Here is a 19,132-nt window from a genome sequence, read left to right on the forward strand (position 1 = left end):
TTCATGCAGGTTCACCCCCTCTTGGTTTGCATTCAGAAAGCCTACAAATTACTTGGGGTGTGTGTGTGTGTGTGTGTGTGTGTGTGTGTGTGATCACCTTCATGGAGGAGTGTGGAGATTTAAATACCCCTACCCCTGGAATTGCCCTTTGTTAAAACTCTCTTGTCCCAAGGGGCCCAGTGTGTGTGCTAGAGAAAGGACCAGTGTTTGCAGGAATGGGGTTTCTCCTGTGGGTGTGGGTCACAGCCACACTGCTCCCCTGGGGCAGCCACAACTGCCACCTCAGCCACCCAGGGGAGACAGGGACACTTCAGGCTGTGTGTGTGAGGCGTGCTGTCGCATGGAAGGATGAACAGCTACACACACGTCAGCGTGTCATGTTCAGGCCAAACCCTAGAGACGGGGTGAGCGTACAACTTGAACAGGACTGTGAACTCTATTTAAAAAAGAGAAATATTTAGGGTAAGTATTTATAGCAAGAAAATTCTTTTATACCCTAGGGCTCTTCTAGAATATTTTCCTATCAGAACATTTATATGGTGGGCTGGGTGAAATAAAAAGTTAGTAAAATATGAGTTCTTAATCCAAGTGGAACATAAATAGGACACGGTGACAAAGCGCCTCTGAAATTACAATTTTAACTCACTTTTTAAAAACCGAAATTTTCATACAAATTTTCAGGAACATAGTGAATGCATAAAACGAGTTACATCTATACTTTGGAAGAGAGTAGTTAAATAATCATGTGTGATTTTTGCAATGTTTTTAAAAATTACCTTGTGATAGGAGATTAAACACACTTTCTTTTTGAAAATAGTAAATACAGAAATGTGCTAGCCACAGTAAACCAAAGTCATTAGGAAGATCACATTCAATAACATATGGTTGGTTTCTGCCAGTGTGATCTTGAATAATTCTTAATTTTGATATCAATGCAGTTTTACTAAAAAAGTTGAGCAAAGCTGTATCAGAAACTCTTGGCCATGTACCTAGAGAACACACCATTGTCTGTATTCTGAGGTGATTTGAAATTATTCTTAGTGACTCGTTGCAGCCTCAGCGAGATTGAGTACAGCAAATATATTTGATTTTGTAGGAACGAGGGAACCAGTATTTTTCAGCAGGTCAATTTTTCTTTCCAGCCAGTTTAGGAGCCCCCATGACAAACGAGGGGGTGGAGCTTAGAGAGTGGGAAGCGGGAGGCAAAGGAAGGCAGCCGTGAACAGTTATTTGCCAATGAAATTCTCTTAATTGTATTTATAAAAGAGACTACCAGGTTGAAAAAGCAAAAATAAAAAAACAAAAACAAAACAGAATGAGGTCTAAGCCGCAACCCCATTACTATGTAGTGAAGTTTTGCAGGTTGGAGTTTGACGCCAAGGTAGGCAACCGATTTGTCTCAGGTGTCCTGGCACCCGTCTGTGCTGTACCCTGTGTGTCACCCGCACGGTGCACGCTCTCATGAAGACTCCTGCAGTGCCCACTGCCCATTTTCCACAGGCACTCCTGCATGCTTCTTGGGGCTGCTTGTTTCACTGCATTTGGATTTAGCCCATGAGGAGCACGTAACACTTTTGGTCATTTCTTCTTGGCTGTGGTCTCACCTAGGTGTGCTGAGGAAACCGGTCAGTCAGTCCAACCTGAGAGGCCGCCCTGGTGCAAGGCTGTCTCTTAGACTGGGGTCTGGGCCAAGTAGGCAGCTGAGATAATAAGGTCTGTAGTTTAAAGGTGTTCTTTGTTTTGAGTATTCTAGGGCCCTTTCCCCCTTTCAGATGAAGTGTGTGATCTCTGTTCCCAGCTGCTCCAAACGTGTCCTCTAAGGATGACAAAGTGCAAAGTCAGGCTGCTGTTTTTCTGGGTTTTGAGTAAACCCTCCATGTCCATTTTAAAGATTAGCCATTTCTCTTTAATAGTGCTTTCTTAAAAAAAAACAAAAAAACCATAGTGCTTTCTTTTAAACGTCTTCTTTTGGGGGAGGGTATCTCCCCACCCAAATGGTCCATGGGCGACTTAAATTTCTCCCATAGCTAAGCACAGTGTTTTCAAGTTCAGTTTTTAAAAGGAATTAACTAGAGAGGATAGGACCTGACAACTGTAAACAAGAATTAAATTGAGTATTGGAAAAAAAATAACCCACCCAAATACATTTTATGTATCATGGAAAAGGAATGCTCAGCTTTGCCTTAGACTCGTATGGTGAGATTCCTTTCCTACATTTTGGTTTGTAAGTGATCATTTAATACGACAAACTTAGCTGTGGGGGATGTGTGAGATTTGAGCTAAATTCCAAAAACATGAGTGCCTAATATGGGAATCATATAGACAAATTTTAATGATAATTAACATGGAATATTCTTAATACAGAAACCACTAGCACAGTGTTCACGCAGGTTCCTGGGAGAGCTGGCAGCTGCTGAAAAGGACCCACATGGGCCACCCCAGGAGAGCCGCACAGTGAGTTGCCCACGTTCCAACTGCATCTCCCTCCACCCCCACCGCATCCTGTCCTTGTGGCCTCAGGCCTGAGGGCTCAGGGTCACATGCTCAGGGTCACATGCTCAGGGTCCACCAGGACTAACTACAAAGGATTCAACCCTAAAATAATTTTTGAAGAGATTTATCTTCAAAAATTGTGGTGGGAGCAGCAGATTAAGTTGTCAGTTCAAGATCATTTCTGGAGGATCTTAACTATTAAAGACAAAACAATGCAAAATCAACAAAAGCTCTTCAGTGAGACAGTCTTTATCTGGATTAATTCCTCTGCTAACTCAGCTGGAAGACCAATTATTTTCAGTTTCATTAAAAAAATATCAGTTCCCAATTCTTGGCAGAGCTACGTTATATATTCATATCTATAGGCTATGTTGAAGCAATTCTAGAATGTTCTAGCATGTGAAAACCGAGTTTGGTTGTTACTTAAATCTGCTAAGAAACTTGCATATATTGATACCTTTTCAAATTCCAAGGTGAACCTTCAGTTTCTAGTCTATTTTGAAACGAAACATTTTTATTTAAGATTTGACACATTTCTTTAAACTGCTAAAAAATCTTAAAAAGACATAATAAAGGTTATATGAAGGAAATGATAAAAATACGTTGTTTAGTACCCAAAAATAGTATTTGCGGAACACTGACTGTGTGCCAGGCACAGTGCTCAGTGCCTCTATACATTCATATTTAATCCTCATACTAACTGCTGTTATCCCAGTTTTCCGGGTCTGGAACCTAGAGCCTAAGCAAACTTGCTCAAGGTCACACAAGGGAGTGAGTGACAGAGCTGAAAGTATCACGCGGTTTAAAAAAACTAAAGGAAGAATACTTTTAGACTGCAGAATCCATTCGTCAAATGCAGTCTGACATGCGCGGCTACTCTGGTTTAAATGGCTCCATTTCCAGAACACCCAGTAGAAGAGAGTTCAGTCCCATCTTTTGTACACGTGTAAATTAAAGCCTGGAGGGGTAAATGGACCTGCTGAAGGTCATAAAACTACTTAACGGCAAAACTGGGACCAGAATCCAGGTCTTCTGCCTGCCTGGCCAGCACTGCTCCTGCTACAGACTTGCTTCCGTACGAGTCTGCTGCTTGAGCTGAGTCTCGGTGCATAGAGGAGAGACGGTTACGTTATGGTTGCCTTCTGTACCCTCTGCCTTCTCAGCTTAGATGGGGTCTGCGTGAACCTTTACAGAATAGCAGCCATGACAGGTGGGAAAAAAATAAGATGAATTATATCATTCCTACCCTCCCATCCTGGGCTCATAAGCTCGTGGGTGGCACTGCCGTCACCTCCTCCTGTCATCATTTTCCCCAGGTGTGTTGCCGTGAAGTAGATTCGCTGGAAACTTACCCGTGTAAAATTCTCACACCTTTTAGGCACTGATGCTTCCCCGTGGAGTCTAGTCTACTGCAGTGCAAAACACATGCATTTATTCTTTACAGCTCTCCAAGTTGCTGGAACTTTGGCTCAAAGTGGTAGCTCAAAGATGTGCATTCTCTGCAGTGTTATTCTTATAACCCTTTTTGTTGCGTTGGAGTCAAGGATCCTTTTTTTTTCTTTTTTTTTTTTGAATGCCGAGGGTCCTATTCACTTGTGGGGCCAGTCAGTGTTATGTGATGGTGGGCTTCCTTTAAGGGAAGGACAAAGCTCTGACGATATGCTAACCCAGACCAGTTCCTGTAACTCTACAATCTGTGCTGCTGTGTTTCTCTTTCTGTGCTGGGTGTCTAAGTGCCATGACTGTAGGTCCTGTAACGTTGTTATTCAGTGGTCCTGTGTACCTCAGAGCCCACTGGCTGGCTATAACTTGTCATTTTTTTCAGATGAATGCTCTGTACCATTAAGCAGGCTTTTAAATTTGGGCCTTTTGACAAATGAATGTCTGCTGTTGTGTGAAAGCAGATTTTGAAACCTGCTTTCCATTCCTCCAGGTACTACTTTTTCTTTGCTGTGTGCCTTTAATGTCTATGGAACTGTTGCAGAAAGAAGTTTAATGTGACATAAGCTAAATAAAGTGTTTTTTCATAATTTTGGCTTTAAAAATGTATTTGTTGGGAGTATAAGAACTTTCAGTAATTAGGCTAAGTAGTCAGTGTTCCCATTCTATTCTGAATTTTATTCTGTTTTAGGTTTGCAGAGCCCTTTAAGAATTTGATGAAAAGCACAGACACTCTTCCTGGACAAAGGTACATAAACAGAATGCTTACATACAATTTCAAGAGTTAAGAGTCTCTGACTTAAACTGCTGAAGACTTTTTAAACAGCAGCAATTTAATCTTTAGTCAGCTAATCTCACACCTGTGATTTATGACCAAAGGCACTGTATGCTCAAGTAAAATGCAGCTCACAAATATGAAAATTCTGATATGCGATGCATCAGTTGGGGGAGTAATTTTCTGTAATTACCTCATTTGAGTCAATTAGTATTATACCCCACGAGGGATGGAGAGAAAGGTAATTCCTTCATACTGACGCTAACTTAGTGTCAAGGGTCATTGGAAAATTTCTCTCGCACGTGGGGAATGGAAGATGTAAAATCTCTTGAAGGTGTAAAACACAGATTATTTCATAACAAGAGCTGGGGAACACACTGAGCTGTGGGTGAAGGAAGGCTTCCCTGGGGTAGAAGCCTGGAGTACAGACTCAAGACTCAAAGGCCTCTATCCTGAGAGTTGGTGTGCATCATTAGACTTGAAAATGCAAATGACACTCTCCTTTCTCCGCAGCTTGGACTTGCCCCAGAGTCCCTCCTTACAGGCAGAAAAGGTCTCTAGAGTAGTCACCTCCTTTGGGCTGGAAAGAAGGGAAGGAGGTAGAGATATTCTGCCTTTTGCCTCTGGAGAACCTGGAGCGAGGACCTTCTAACCAACTCAATGGCTTAAAGAAAAAGTTTGGGTAATATTTTCATTTAAATTTCCCTCTACGGTTATTGTAATCCATGAAAAGAGATGGATTATTTTAGAGTTAAAAGAGACTTTGAGGTTGCATGGTAAAGCAGTACCTTTGTGTCCGTATCACTTCCAACAATTTGGTAAAAGACAGTTCTCTTCAGCCGGTCCCTTTACATAAAGCTACTGGCGAACTGCGCACGTTCTGGGGTGTCTAACCCCCAGAAGGGCCACCAGTGCTGAAATCTGGCCTTCATCTACTGACAAGCTTCCTTGGCTTCCCCAAGGTTTGCACTTTGCAGAGAAGAGAGGGACCGAGATTGCTTCGAGTCCATGGTGTCTCCCGGGTGTCAAGAGATGCAGGTTAAGAGCAGGTAACTGAGGAACTGGGTCAGTAACAACTTTTTTTTTTTCATATTCTTTTCCATTATGTTTTTTTTTCTGGCTTTATTTTTAATTTTATTTTATTTTAAATTTATTTTATTTACTTATTTTTGGCTGTGTTGGGTCTTCATTGCTGTGCGTGGGCTTTCTCTAGTTGCAGCAAGTAGGGGCTACTCTTCGTTGCAGTGCGTGGGCTTCTTATTTTGGTGGCTTGTCTTATTGCAGAGCACAGGCTCCAGGCGTGCGGGCTTCAGTGGTTGTGGCACGTGGGCTCAGTAGTTGTGGCTCTTGGGCTCTAGAGTGCAGGCTCAGTAGGTGTGGCACACGGGCTTAGTTGCTCCGTGGCATGTGGGATCTTCCCAGACCAGGGCTTGAACCCGTGTCCCCTGCATTGGCAGGCGGATTCTTAACCACTGCGCCACCAGGGAAGCCCCTCCATTATGGTTTATCACAGGATATTGAATATAGTTCCCTGTGCTATACAGTAGGACGTTGTTGTTTATCCATTCTCTGTATAAAAACTTACACGTGTGAACTCGTCTCCCACTCCATCCCCCCTGGCAACCACATCTGTTCTCTACGTCCGTGATTCTGTTTCTGTTTCATAGATAGGTTCATTTGTGTCACATTTTTCAAAAAATATTTATTTGGCTGCGCTGGGTCTTAGTTGTGGCACACAAGATCTTTAGTTGAGGCATGCAGGATTTTTAGTGGTGGCATGTGGGATCTTTAGTTACGGCATGCGGGCTCTTAGTTGCGGCATGTGGGAGCTAGTTCCCTGATCAGGGATTGAACCCGGGCCCCCTGCATTAGGAGCACATAGTCTTAACCACTGGACCACTAGGGAAGTCCCTATGTCATATTTAGATTCCACATATAAGCGATATATGGTATTTGTCTTTCTCTTTCTGATTTACTACTTCATTTATTGTGATAATCTCTAGTTGCATCCATGTTGCTGCAAATGGCATATTTCATTCTTTTTTATGGCTGAGTAGTATTCTATTGTATATATGTACCACATCTTCTTTATCCATTCATTGGTCAGTGGACATTTAGGTTGTTTCCATATCTTGGTTGTTGTGAAGAGTGCTGCTATGAACATAGGGGTGCATGTATCTTTTTGAATTATAGTCTCCTCTGGATATATGCCCAGGAGTGGGATTGCAGGGTCATATGGCAACTCTATTTTTAGTTTTCTGAGGAACCTCCATACTGTTTTCCACAGTGGCTGCACCAACTTACATTCCCACTGACAGTGTAAGAGGGTTCGCTTTTCTCCACACCCTCTCCAACATTTGTTATTTGTAGACTTTTTAATGATGGCCATTCCGACTAGTGTGAGGTGGTAGCTCACTGTCGTTTTGATTTGCATTTCTCTAATAATTAGCGATGTTGAGCACCTTTTCATGTCGGCCATCTGTATTTCTTGGCTATCTGTATTTCTTCTTTGGAGAAATGTCTATTTAGGTCTTTTGCCCATTTTCTGATTGGGTTGTTTGTTTTTTGTTGTTGAGCTGTATGAGCTGTTGTATATTTGGAAATTAAGCCCTTGTCGGTCTCATCGTTTGCAAATATTTTCTCCCATTCATAGGTTGTCTTTTCGTTTTGTTTATGGTTCCCTTTGCTGTGCAAAAGCCTGTAAGTTTGACTAGGTCCCATTTGTTTTTACTTCTATTGCCTTGGGAGACTGACTGACGTAAGAAAACACTGGTAAGATTTATGCCAGAGACTGTTTTGCCTATGATCGCTTCTAGGAGTTTCGTGGTGTCCTGTCTTATAAGTCTTTAAGCCATTTTGAGTTTATTTTTGTGCATGGTAAGAAGGTGTGTTCTAACTTCATTGATTTACATGTGGCTGTCTAGCTTTCCCAGCACCACTCGCTGAAGAGGAGACTGTCTTTCTCCCATTACATATTCTTGCCTCCTTTGTTGAAGATTAATTGACCGTAGGTGTGTGGGTTTATTTCTGGGCTCTCAATTCTGTTCCATTTGGATCAGTAACTTCTAATCACACTCTTTGTTTGGGTGGGAAATAGTGGTGCTGGAAATGGAAAGCAGATGGCTTTGTCTGTAACGTTTGTTAAACACTATGTGTTAATTCACCCCGGAGGGAGCTGGGAATACAAAAATCTGGGTGAAATGATCCTTTCACGTCCACCTTCCACACTGTGCTGCCCGCATCGCCCCCTACAGCATTGGAGGCTCACTGCATGGGGTAATCACCTCCTATACAGGTGTGGGTTTCTAGATCTCATAAGTTATTCTGTACAAAGATAAATAAGTAGAATATAAAGCTTAGCTCAAAATCTGTAAAACCCGTAAATCCCCTCAGATATTTAAAAAATAATATTTGCTCTATGGAAGATTACACATAACGTTTAACTGCTTTGTAATATAATCTAGTAAGACAAAAGTATGGCTTTTTTGTTTTCTTTTAATGAGAAACATCTGAGTTGTACATACCACAAACAGCTTCAAGTCTCTGGACCAACCCCCCACCCACCCGTGGCCAAAACAGTTAAACAAAACCTGAAGCACCACTTTAAATGTGAAAAGTCTTATAAAATTAACTTACAAAAATGTCCCTATCAAGTCTGTAGTTTGTTTGGCATTTACTGTACATTAGTCAAAAAGCTCAAGCTAAAATCTGATTTTTTTAAAAAAATCAAAGTTTACATTATTCATACAGATTCTGCATTGTTAAAAAATATGCACAAATAACCACATCCATGCAATATAATTTCTTTAAAAATTTAAAGCAATATAAAAGAGCAGACCTAAGTACTGAGCAGAACATTTTGGTTTTATAACCTGTAGCTCCAAGGTTGCTGCTGATTGAAGTAAAATTAACGCTAAATATTTTAAATATGATTGTTTCAATCAATCAGCCAAGGGTGCGTGTGAGTTTCTGAACCATTTCTGAGGCGGAATCTGCTTGCTTGTTTCTGTAATATGTATTATGTGATGAACACTGCTGTTCACTGACCATATTGACTACGTTTTAATAATGTGGTTTGACAAATCAGAATTCACAAAGTGCTTGGCTCTTCAGGAAACTGCGGTTTCCAGAGATCCCAAAACCAGTCAACTAAGTTTTGCCAAACTGCCCGGGGTGATGGCCGCCCAGGTTCCCTGCCCTGGGGGAAGATCATTTGAAAGCTGCCCTGGGTCCTGAGAGAGCTCTCTCTGGTCACGCCCAGAGGGAGGTGTCCGCAGCAGGTGGTCCCTGGACCAATGCTCAGAGTCCCCCACGGATTGGTCTGGGGCTGTGAGCCCGGCACTGCGCAAAGAGGCTGGTGGGTGTGGTGCTGCGGCCTGGCCGGCCTCTAGGTAGGGGGTGGCCCATTGGTGTACCTCAGCATGGGGTAAAAGGACCTGGCAAAGTTGTTGGCCTGAGTGCAGCTGTAGTCCTCTTCGGAGGAGGGCAGCAGGCAGGCCAGGAGCAGCAGCAGCAGCAGCAGCAGCTGGAGGGGCAGCGCCGCCCTGATCACCCGCCAGAGGAAGGAGCGCTGGGGCCGCGAGCTTTCAGGGCCAGCGGGGCTGGGCACCCTGGCAACAGAGGAGGTCAAGAGCTGATCGGGAGGTTCCGGAGGCAAACCCCACTCCTGTGACCTGACCCCCCTGCTTGCGTAAAGACAATCATCAGGACCTGAGATTAAAATGGGGCCCACGGCTGGGATTCAGCTTTGGAAGGGAAGCCCAGCCCCTTCCAAATGGAAGAAAACAAGAAAACCAATTTTCCCAAAGACCTTAAGAGTGGCATTGGCGAGCCTGCTGAGGGGAGAGGAGTGTGGGACAGGGAACCCATTGCTGGTGTTGTAATGCTGTTACCTGCTGGCTGTCTTGTCCTTGTCTTTTGTAGTTATCTCTGCTCTGAACTGCTAGATAAAAATAATCCAATTAGTAAACTGAAGACAGTTTAGTCCTGTCAATGATAAAACGTTCCTCCTTCTTAAATTATACATCTTTCTTAGGTTGTCTTCCTGCCAAGCTTTTGAGCCTAGAGTAATACATTTGAGATTACACTCTCTGAAGTAAGAAATAATTCAGTTAAACTAGGGAGAGTTTCACGTTCCAGCCTGTTGACCTGTTGCCACGGAGAGATCAGGAAGCCCCTTCAGCAATGCCAGGAGGGCTCTCAGCTTCCACAGCCAGCACAATCCCACCAGGGAAGAGTACTGAGCACAAGACAGCCTTTCCATTAGGTCTTTAAAAGTTTTTTTTTTTTTTTTTTTTTTTTAAATCTTTGGAGTAAGCCGCTCTACTGACCAGCAGGTTGAAGCAGAAATCTGTGCTATCATGAAATACTGGATGGGGCCTTGGAGGCCCAAGTCCCTGTCATCTCAATAACTTTCAAGAATAACCAGTGTCGTTTGCCTGGCAGAAGGGGGCTCTCACCTTGGCTTGGGGAGCTGGCACAGGTGCTGCTAGAGGCTCTCCGGGGTCTGCTTCATCCAAGCTGGGCAGAGGTGAGTCTGGGTTCTGAAATCCACACCCCAAGAGTTCAGTTCGGGGAAACAGAAGGCTCTGAATAGTCTCAAGAGCACAAAAACATGGTTCCTGCAGGTTCTTCGTTGCACCGCTCATCCCTGCCCCACTGTGATCCTGCTAAAAGGAGGGGCTCTTCTGGTGCGCTCACTCCCCCCTCTAACAGGGCCTTACTCAGATGACAGGGGATGGAAACAAGGTGAGGCCAGCCACGTGCATTAAAAACCCAGAGCACACATGAGGAGGGGGACAGAAACAGCCGGACAGTGAGCTCGCGGTGGGTGATGTAATCACGAGGCCACATAGTCTGGGCCATATACTCTGGGATGGAGGGGAGGGGCTGCCCTATGTCCGGCGAGTCCGTTTGTTCTGAGCTGGATCACATTTTAAGAGAAGAAGGTACACAAATGAGGGAGTGGTCAGAGGAGAGTGACCAGGACAGGAAGAGGACCGGAAACCATCACGTGAGAACAGTGAAGGCGTGAAGGCAGAAACGACGGAGGGACCCGGCTTGTCTTCCGTACCCTCAGCCACACTGACGGGTTCCGTTGCCGCCTCCCTCTCACAAATGACGAAGCGGCTTTGAAGAGCTTTGGTAACTTGTTAGGGCCACACAGCACAAAGGGGCATGGCTCCTCTGTGACCGCTGCTACGTGCTTGTGACCGCCCTCCCCAAGCAGGGCTGCCACACTGCTTTCCCATTCGCACACATTTTTATATTTAGAAGCTACAAGGGGACCCACCTGGCTTTGCTGCAAGGACACTAAGTCTTGGGACACTTGCTCAAGCAGCTGTTTGAGTTTCTTCTCAATAACGTGGACTTTCTCTTCAGCCTCAATGTAGTCTCCTCTGTGCCCCTTGAGAAGCAGGCTGCTGGCAATCTCTTGTAAGGCGTTCACTTGAGGTTGACGCTCCACTAGCTCCTTTTCCAGTTGCTAAAAATAAAAACGTGTGTCAAACAGTTGCTTATCGAAAGGGAAGCTGGTGTGGCCGGAAGAAGCTTTCTCCGTGCCAGGGAAGTTCCAGGATGAGTGGTGGCTGGTACCCAACTCAGCACCACCTTCTTCTACCTGCCTGCCTGTCCTCAAGCCCGGCATCACTTAGATAGCAAGTTGGTTACACTCTACCCCTATTTTTAATCTTATTTTATTCCTTCTCATTCTAAAGACAATAGTGATGCCGGAGAAGTTAGAGGAAAGGAGTGAGGGGGGTGGTGTGGGAAGGCTAGGCCCTCATCGGCGACGGCAGGAAGTTGAGGGAAAGTCTAAAGGGGACAAATTGAGAAAGAGCAGCTTATGCGCGCCATTGAGAAGGGTAAGGGATCGAGTGAATCTGCTCGTGCGGTCTTGCTTGATGTCTAACGTGGTAGCCGCTGGACAACGTGTGGCTGCTGAATGTGATTAAAAGCTGTTTTAGTCACAGCAGCCACATGTCAAGTGCTTGGGTGCTACCATGGCTAGGAGCTGTTACACTGGACAGTGCAGCTACGGAACATTTCCATCACTGCAGAAAGCTCTATTAGAGCTGCTCTGGACACGGGGGCTTTACGAAGATTTTAGACCAAAAACATATTTTTTAAGCAATGACCAGTGTTTTGATTAAACTTAAAATGTTTAAAACTAAACCACATACAAATATATGGATAAAAATGTCACCTTGAGTGCAAGTGAGAATATATGGGTCTCACCTTGGCTTGCTGGTGAAATAAATATATGAAAACACAGCTACCCTCCCAGAAGAAAGACCGTGTATGTGGCTATGGAAAACTCATACAGCTCGAACACCGTGTTTCCTCCCAAATGAGCTGTATTCACAAGGGAAAAATACTTCAAAGGGCCTTCAGTTTCTCAGGATCCTGCCAACCACCTCCATCACCGGTTCCTGAGAGTCTTGAAGACTTCCTGCTCTGGGCCACGACTTTTCGTCCCTGCACTCACCCCGCTTCGGAACAGCGCAGGGATGCTCGGTAGACACCAACCAGAACACGAGGGCAGAACACTATGTGGGCGTTGTTTCCAGAAACGCCAGGCGAGGCCACCTAAGCACTGACCTTCTGAAGAGGCCAGTGGTAGTGCAGGGCCCCTAGACTTACCAGGAGCTCCTCCCGACATGCCAGGAGGGGCCGGGGGTCTGCCTCTGGGTCAGTGACACGAGCCTCCTGCCTCCGGCTCTCGGCGCTCGCTAACCACAGCAGCAGGCTTTGACTCAGCTGGTGAAAGTCCTAAAAAACAGTAGACGTCAGAGCATGTCCCTTTCTTAGACTGTGAAGGCAGGTGTGCTGGGAAGCAGCGTGCCACTGCTAATCCATCATCGTCATTTGCTCTGCTGGTCCTTATCCAGTGAATACAAGGGCCAGATTTAGACTAAACGCCAGGGCCCCCAAATGAGGGGAAGCAGGGCAGGAGAGCACTCAGCCCTGTCCCAGGAGGCACACTGAATTCTGCCACGTTAAAAGTGCTGGCAGAAAGGTGGGGCTTCGGAACACCCCACCTGATATTACTAGGAAGAGCACACAAATTATTCAACACATCTGCTGGATTCGCTGGTGCGCGCCTGTTTCCTAGGATGGGGTCAGAGCTCACCTGTTGGGCATTTACTGTGTGGCCGGTGCTGGGTCAAGGTTATATGCATCTAGTCCTAAAAAGAACCCTGTGAGGTAGGCCCTGGAATTGTTCCCATTTTCCAGATGAGAAAACTGAGGTCTAGAAGGTGCAGTGTTTTCCCCACAGTCACACGGCTACTAAAACTACAGAGCGGGGTTAAACTGCTCCTTGTTCTAGGGCCAGGTCTCTTAACACTCTGCTATCCAGTGTTCCTGGCAAAAGGACAGACACAGGGCAATGTTGGTGTGACACTTCCAACCTACTGGAACGCTTGCTGGAACCCTTACAGTACGGGTGGGTCTGGGCAACACAGTGGGAAATGCAGGGCAAGCGTCGGGTCTCTGAGGCAGCAGGTAGGCCGCTTTGGAAACAAATGGTAAAGCGCGTGCTTCCTAACACAAACCATATTTGGCTGCGTGAAAGCAGCCTGAAGATGATAAACATATCTCTTCTCCCACCCACGTGGGCCTGGCTGTGCTCGGGACTGGACCTTGGGCACCGGCTGGTGCTGAGTCGCCGTACCTGGCACTGCATGAGCGACAGCCGTAAGCCCTCTCTCCAGCTCTCCACCGCACCCTGGGCCGCGTCCCAGCGCAGCCGCAGCTGGCCGACTCTATCTTGGAGCTCTTCGGAGTCGGTGCTCTCAGTTTGCAGAAATTCCTTGCTGCTCACGTTGACAGAAACCACTAAGGCCTTGTAGGTGTCAAAGGCTTTTAGTATCTCCTACCGCAGAGGGAAAAGACTGGGTCAGGCACTCTAAACAGTGACGTGGGGTTCATTTTGAACTTCAGTGGGGAACGGATCTTCCAAACACTTCTCTAAGCCGTGGACCGGCATACAAGAGCAACGTCGCCTGTCACTGGCGCTGCCTTACGAGGTCACGACTTGGCTGGCCAGATGACTGGGCTGGGAGACGAGGCCCGTCTCCCAGTGGACCAACTACACCGCAGGCATGAATAGACCCTGCTGGCCTCTGTCTGGCTTAATAACATTTCTGGGTCAGATTAAAAGTCTTCTACATAAAGCACACATAGTTATCCTGCATTCGCCCCGGAGTATTTCAGAAGTGTTATTCCGTAGGATGAGTGGTAACCCCTGATGTGTCAGTGCACAAAGTAAACCAATAGTACGAATGTGAAGACTGCCTGGATACCCCAAAGCTCCTATCCTGGGTCTTCTTGGGAGCCCAGGCTCATGTTCAGAGCACCCCCAAAGTGCAGGGCTCAAACTGCCCCTCCCCTGCTCCCTGGCTGTGTGGGTGACAGCTCCCAACTGCGTAGCAGAGTAACCGCTCAGGCCGCAGAATCGGTCGGTAGGTGCGCTGTCCTCCTCCTCACCCTCCGCACGCCACCCCCCGTCTTGCCTGCGTACAGTTTGGAAGGGTGTTTTTAGGCTGCCTGTCCATGGCCACGGCGGGGGGCGGGGGGGATCCCACAAGAGTCCAGGGATCCCTCAGCAGTCAGATGGGAGCCACACCTCCCCAGCACTGCTCTGGGCTTTGGGATCATCTGGAGATGCTTCTCTGAATGAAAATACAAATCTTCACCTGTGTCCTTGCTAGTTGCAGAAAGGAAGCGCGAGAGGCTGCTAACCACACAGCGTGTGCATATGCGTTCTGAAGTCCTCTTCCCCTCCACGCCCTCACTCACCTTCAGCCTCTTCACTCGGAGTTCCATTTCCTGCATACCAGAGGGAGGCTTTGCCAGCTTTAACGTTTCCAGCTCTGCTTCAGTTTTTTCCAGCCACGTGGTGATGTCGCTGATATCAGAGTTCAGCTGCTGCAAGTTTTGTTTTATTCTGAGTTTACTGTGAAGTTCTTGCGCTTGGATCAACTCCCATCTATCAAAGGCACCTGGAATAAAAAGCCGCCAATAAAAAGAAGCAATAATGCAAACATTTCTCCGCTTCCAACTAATTCAGCGTCACAGTGATAAAATCTGCGGGGCATGCTCCTTGCAGGAGCCTTGGGGTCTGGGGGTTATCACTTCCCCCAAGTGTGGAACAGCATGTTTCCCTCGCTCTGGTTCAAGCCCTGTGCTGCTGCACTCCCACACAGGCCAGGACGAAGTAGGGAGCTGCTAGGAGGCCCAACACGTTGCCAAGATGCACTGTGGTCCCAGGTTCCGCACTCCAGTTCATGCTGTATTTAAGGCACTCTCGGGCTTCCCTGGTGGCGCAGTGGTTGGGAGTCCGCCTGCCGATGCAGGGGACACGGCTTCGTGCCCCGGTCCAGGAAGATCCCGCATGCCGTGGAGCGGCTGGGCCCGTGAGCCATGGCCGCTGGGCCTGCGCATCCGGAGCCCGTGCTCCGCAACGGGAGAGGCCACAACGGTGAGAGGCCCGCGTACCGCAAAAAAGAAGAAAAAAAAAAGGCACTCTCCCCTCTGTCCATGAATGATCAGGCTGATGCTATGAACTTGACTTTAGGCTCAGCTGAGTCATGACTTCTCTGGCCTCTCGAGGAGACACCCGACACAGCTCTTTGATCATCATCTTCGTGTCTGATCTTCACATACAAGTGAAGTCATGCAGGTAAAAACAGACCCTTTATCATGAGGCTCATTTTGTCAATATTTAGAGAATAAACAACAAACGGGAATTTGTTCATAAATACAAGTCAGCTGATTCTAAAATAACATTGGCTGCTATAGGCCAAGTTCAGCAGTTTTGGTGAATTATGTAGTTGGTCAATTCCTCATCAGTGTTCTGTTGAGCACTGCCTTAAAGTAAATGTCCAACTAACCCAAAACACAGTCTCTACCTCATAACAACGGCCCAATTTAACTGTACCTGACTGCTGCCCGGTGAGAGCAGCCAGGCCCTCGTCTTCCTGCTGTGGGCCGCCAGTCAGGACTCTGGGATCTTCTTTGCCACCTTCAGTCCCTGGAGACAACAGCAGCTTTACCTAGAATGAGACAATGTTTATGTTACCATCTATACATTTTAAAGGCGTCTGAAGAATGTCTTGGTTCATATTAACAGGTAAGAAATGAAGATATAGGAGCCCTTTCTTTTGAAGGGTAACTTGCTGGTAATACAGAGGCACTTTAGTGTATGGGTAGCATTTGTAAGCAGCAGAGCTGATGGCAGAAATAAAGCTTCCGCAAAGGCACAGGGGGAGGGGTTAGCAGGTAAGATGTCAATATTGGGAATAAAACGGCCTGATTTAATTTGAGGCTTCCCAACACTCCTCAATCCAACCATGCAAAAAGGCTTAAAAACAATCGTTGAGCTTACCAGACTGTTACTGTGTTAGCACTTTTACCTTTGCACCGTATTTTTCAAAATTTTAGTTGTCCCTCCCAGTCACTCCGTAGAGCTGGTTGGCATTATTATCACCGGGAATCGGAAACAGAGCACAAACCTGCCTCCTAGGGTCATTCATTACCAAGCATTTATCTTTCACTGTACATATTGACTGTTGTGTTATCACAGAGCTGCCTGGGCTGTTATCTCAGGACTTTCCAAAAATAAATGTATCTTTTTTTTAGAAAACTCGTGTTTTTGGGATTGTGTCCATATGGCCTATTTGTGTGGAATGAAAAGAAAAAACCAAAAATCCTTCAGATTGGAGGTTGCAGACACACAGACACAAAGGGCTGAGCTTTTGAAGGTGGCCAGGCAAGGAACACAAGCATAGTTACCGGAAGAGGCCAAACCACATGGTCCTGGATGCAAAGCAAAGGTGAGGTGCTGGGGGCTCTCTCTCCGGGACTGTTAGGTCTTATTCGGCACCACAGAGGGACAGATTAAAAATGATAACTGCTTGCTAAGAGGAAGAGTTTCCACGTTGGGCACGGGCAACACATTATCAAATGATTGGGGTCTGACCGTGTTTAGGCAGAACCTTCTCCAACTGTCTAGCAACATCCACTCCTCCACACAGAGGGCACTCTGACAACGGATCTAGTGATGTTCACATCACTTCCGGTTTCTCTAAGAGATGACACTAAAAATGTGTGAGACGTCTTAATTTCAACTTGCTCGTCACTAATTCTCTGTACTGAGAATGATCTGGGGCCAACGTTAAGTCCTCCGCAGGCTGGCCCGCAACAGCTGCGTAACCAGAGCGTGGCAAGGGCTCATGTTGCCTGAGGAAAGTGCAACTAAGATGGAACGGTCACTGGTTTAACAACAACGACAAACCATATACAGCAGTGATAACAACAATAATGGTGACCACTTCGAGGGCCTTCTTTATACCTTCATACACATTAATGCTAACAACAATTATGTAAGGTAGGTGTATCCTCAGGTGAGGAAGGCTTACAGAGGCAAGGTCAAGTGTTTATGGTCCTAGAGCCATTTACTGGTAGGGCAGGGAATCAAACCCAGGTCTACCACTGCACACTGTCAAACCTTTCTGAACAGGAAGTCACAGTTTTCTGAATACGATGCGTAGGCAAGGTAAACATCAAAGGTTTGGGAGCGCAGGAGTGGCTCAGGAAGGCCAGCACTGTGTTCCTCCGCTGTTTGCATGATGACTGACTCAACAGTAATAATCCCTGTCATAGCGCATCAACACTCAAAGACGGCGTCTGGCCAGACGGCTATCTCTAAGTCCAGTCTGTTATGCCAGAGTTCTCATGAAGTATGTCACCACGGGAAAACCAACCCAAAATACGCCTGGGGAGTGAGCACACACAGCATACACCCAAAGCTCTCTCCCTTTAAATGTTTTAACTATTACTCATGCACTTGGGTTGTGCTCTCAGTGGGGTCAAGACTTACGTAGGCTGGTTTATAAGGGGTGCTGGAATCGGAGGGGATGGGTTGGACATTCCTGTCACCTCCCATTTGTTTGTAGCGACGCTTGCGGCAGGGAGGGCTGTCAGGAACATGCCACGAGTGGCCTTCAGAAATGGATTTACCTGAAACAGAAAAATAGCAAGTGACAGTCCATTCCCTCCAGCCACAGCATTCATATTTAGTTACACAGAAAAGGTCACGGGTAACATGGCATCAGGTTATAGTATAACATGAGTTCTGCAGCTTTCCTTGCAAAGCATGCATGTTTGCAAAATGTCAGTATGTCCCCGAAGGGAATGAAATGAGACTCATGCAACTGAGCGGCACTGGGCCTGCACTAGATGGGTTCACAATGGAGCACAACAAACACGTGACCCGCTACGGGATGAGTGGCCTTTTGGAGCCGGGGGCTCTAGCGGTGGGGGGCACTGGCGGCAAGGCCGGGTTTGGGGGCCAAGAGGACTGAAGGCCTCTTAGGAGTGAGGGAAGAGTGAACATCAGGATGGACTAGGGGACTGAAGGGCCACTCGTGGCTCTCCCCGACCACTGCAGGTGGGGATGGGGCAGGGAATGAAGATCAGAGCTGCACGTCAAGGAGAGGGAGGTGTCTTCTCCTGTGGCAAAGGCAACAGTACCCTCACCACCCCCCCCACCTTCCCACCCTCTCCTCAGGAAATCACCGTAAGCAGGGTAGTAGTTCTAAACCAAGCCACCATGAAGAAAGCTTGGCCCATGCCAAAGGGCTTCAGTGAGATGGAGAGAAAAATGAAAATTTTAAAAGGCACCTGAAAAACTCCCTTCTGCACAGGCCTGAAGGGGAGGAGAGGGATGGCGTGGAGACTGCTCTGGCCTGGGAGGGTTTTGTATGGAGCACGAAGGAAGCTATGTGTGAGTACGGCAGTGCAAATACACCATGACACAAGGACCGAGGCGCATGGTGTCCACAGAAGGCAGAGGTCAGACATGACACGGGAGCGAGGTTTAGGATGCAATGTGCACCACAGGACGCTGCCATGTTGGGACGCATGCACGGGCAGGGGCCTACCAGAAGACGCTTTCAAAGTTTTTGTGGTCATTTTAAGATATGCCTCAGGATTTTCAGGGATTTCTACATCTGAAAAAGAACAATGTCATTTTCCTCACTGCAGGCGTCTGTAGATGAATGCCCAAGTATTAAGTTAAAACAGTAGAAACATTGTCACCTGGGAGGAGAAAAGTGACTACCCTTTATCTGTTTTATTAAAAAGCTTTAAAGAACCAGAAGGAATTTTTCAGTTAACTCCTGACCGTCCGAAACAGCGGCGCGGGAGGGGAACTGCGTAGAAAGGACAGAGACGCTCAATCTACTGATATTCTGAAAAACTCAATCGAAAAGGCCACTGATGAGCCTCCCGTCTATCAAGAGCCATCAGCAAACAGCCTTCGTGTCCCAACGTGGACTTTGTGTATTTTTCCCTTTCATTCCACCAGGAATAGGAAGGAGCCGGCCCTCAGGTAGGTCAAAGGCGGGCAGGACAGACACA

General features: G+C 46.7%; 2 protein-coding genes across 4 annotated transcripts in view; one reads left to right on the forward strand and one right to left on the reverse strand.

The window, feature by feature from the left end:
- Positions 1 to 19,132, forward strand: part of ESR2 (estrogen receptor 2) — a 188,442-nt gene that overhangs the window by 53,920 nt on the left and 115,390 nt on the right. The window lies entirely within an intron of this gene.
- The window catches only part of SYNE2 (spectrin repeat containing nuclear envelope protein 2), a 281,501-nt gene continuing 271,464 nt past the window's right edge, over positions 9,096 to 19,132 (reverse strand). The window contains exons 106-115 of one of the 3 annotated variants that reach the window (XM_065871885.1): positions 18,655 to 18,723; positions 17,592 to 17,731; positions 15,651 to 15,765; positions 14,510 to 14,712; positions 13,383 to 13,583; positions 12,350 to 12,478; positions 11,001 to 11,192; positions 10,168 to 10,251; positions 9,601 to 9,647; positions 9,096 to 9,318 (exon numbers count right to left, since the gene is read on the reverse strand). In XM_065871885.1, the coding sequence (XP_065727957.1) occupies positions 9,096 to 9,318; positions 9,601 to 9,647; positions 10,168 to 10,251; positions 11,001 to 11,192; positions 12,350 to 12,478; positions 13,383 to 13,583; positions 14,510 to 14,712; positions 15,651 to 15,765; positions 17,592 to 17,731; positions 18,655 to 18,723 (1,403 nt within the window). Of the gene's footprint in view, positions 9,319 to 9,600; positions 9,651 to 10,167; positions 10,252 to 11,000; positions 11,193 to 12,349; positions 12,479 to 13,328; positions 13,584 to 14,509; positions 14,713 to 15,650; positions 15,766 to 17,591; positions 17,732 to 18,654; positions 18,724 to 19,132 lie in introns of those variants that run through there. The other 2 variants (XM_065871886.1, XM_065871887.1) reach the window with 2 other exon arrangements.

The sequence above is a fragment of the Phocoena phocoena genome, chromosome 2 (genome assembly GCF_963924675.1).
Source record: "Phocoena phocoena chromosome 2, mPhoPho1.1, whole genome shotgun sequence".
Taxonomy (NCBI): domain Eukaryota; kingdom Metazoa; phylum Chordata; class Mammalia; order Artiodactyla; family Phocoenidae; genus Phocoena; species Phocoena phocoena.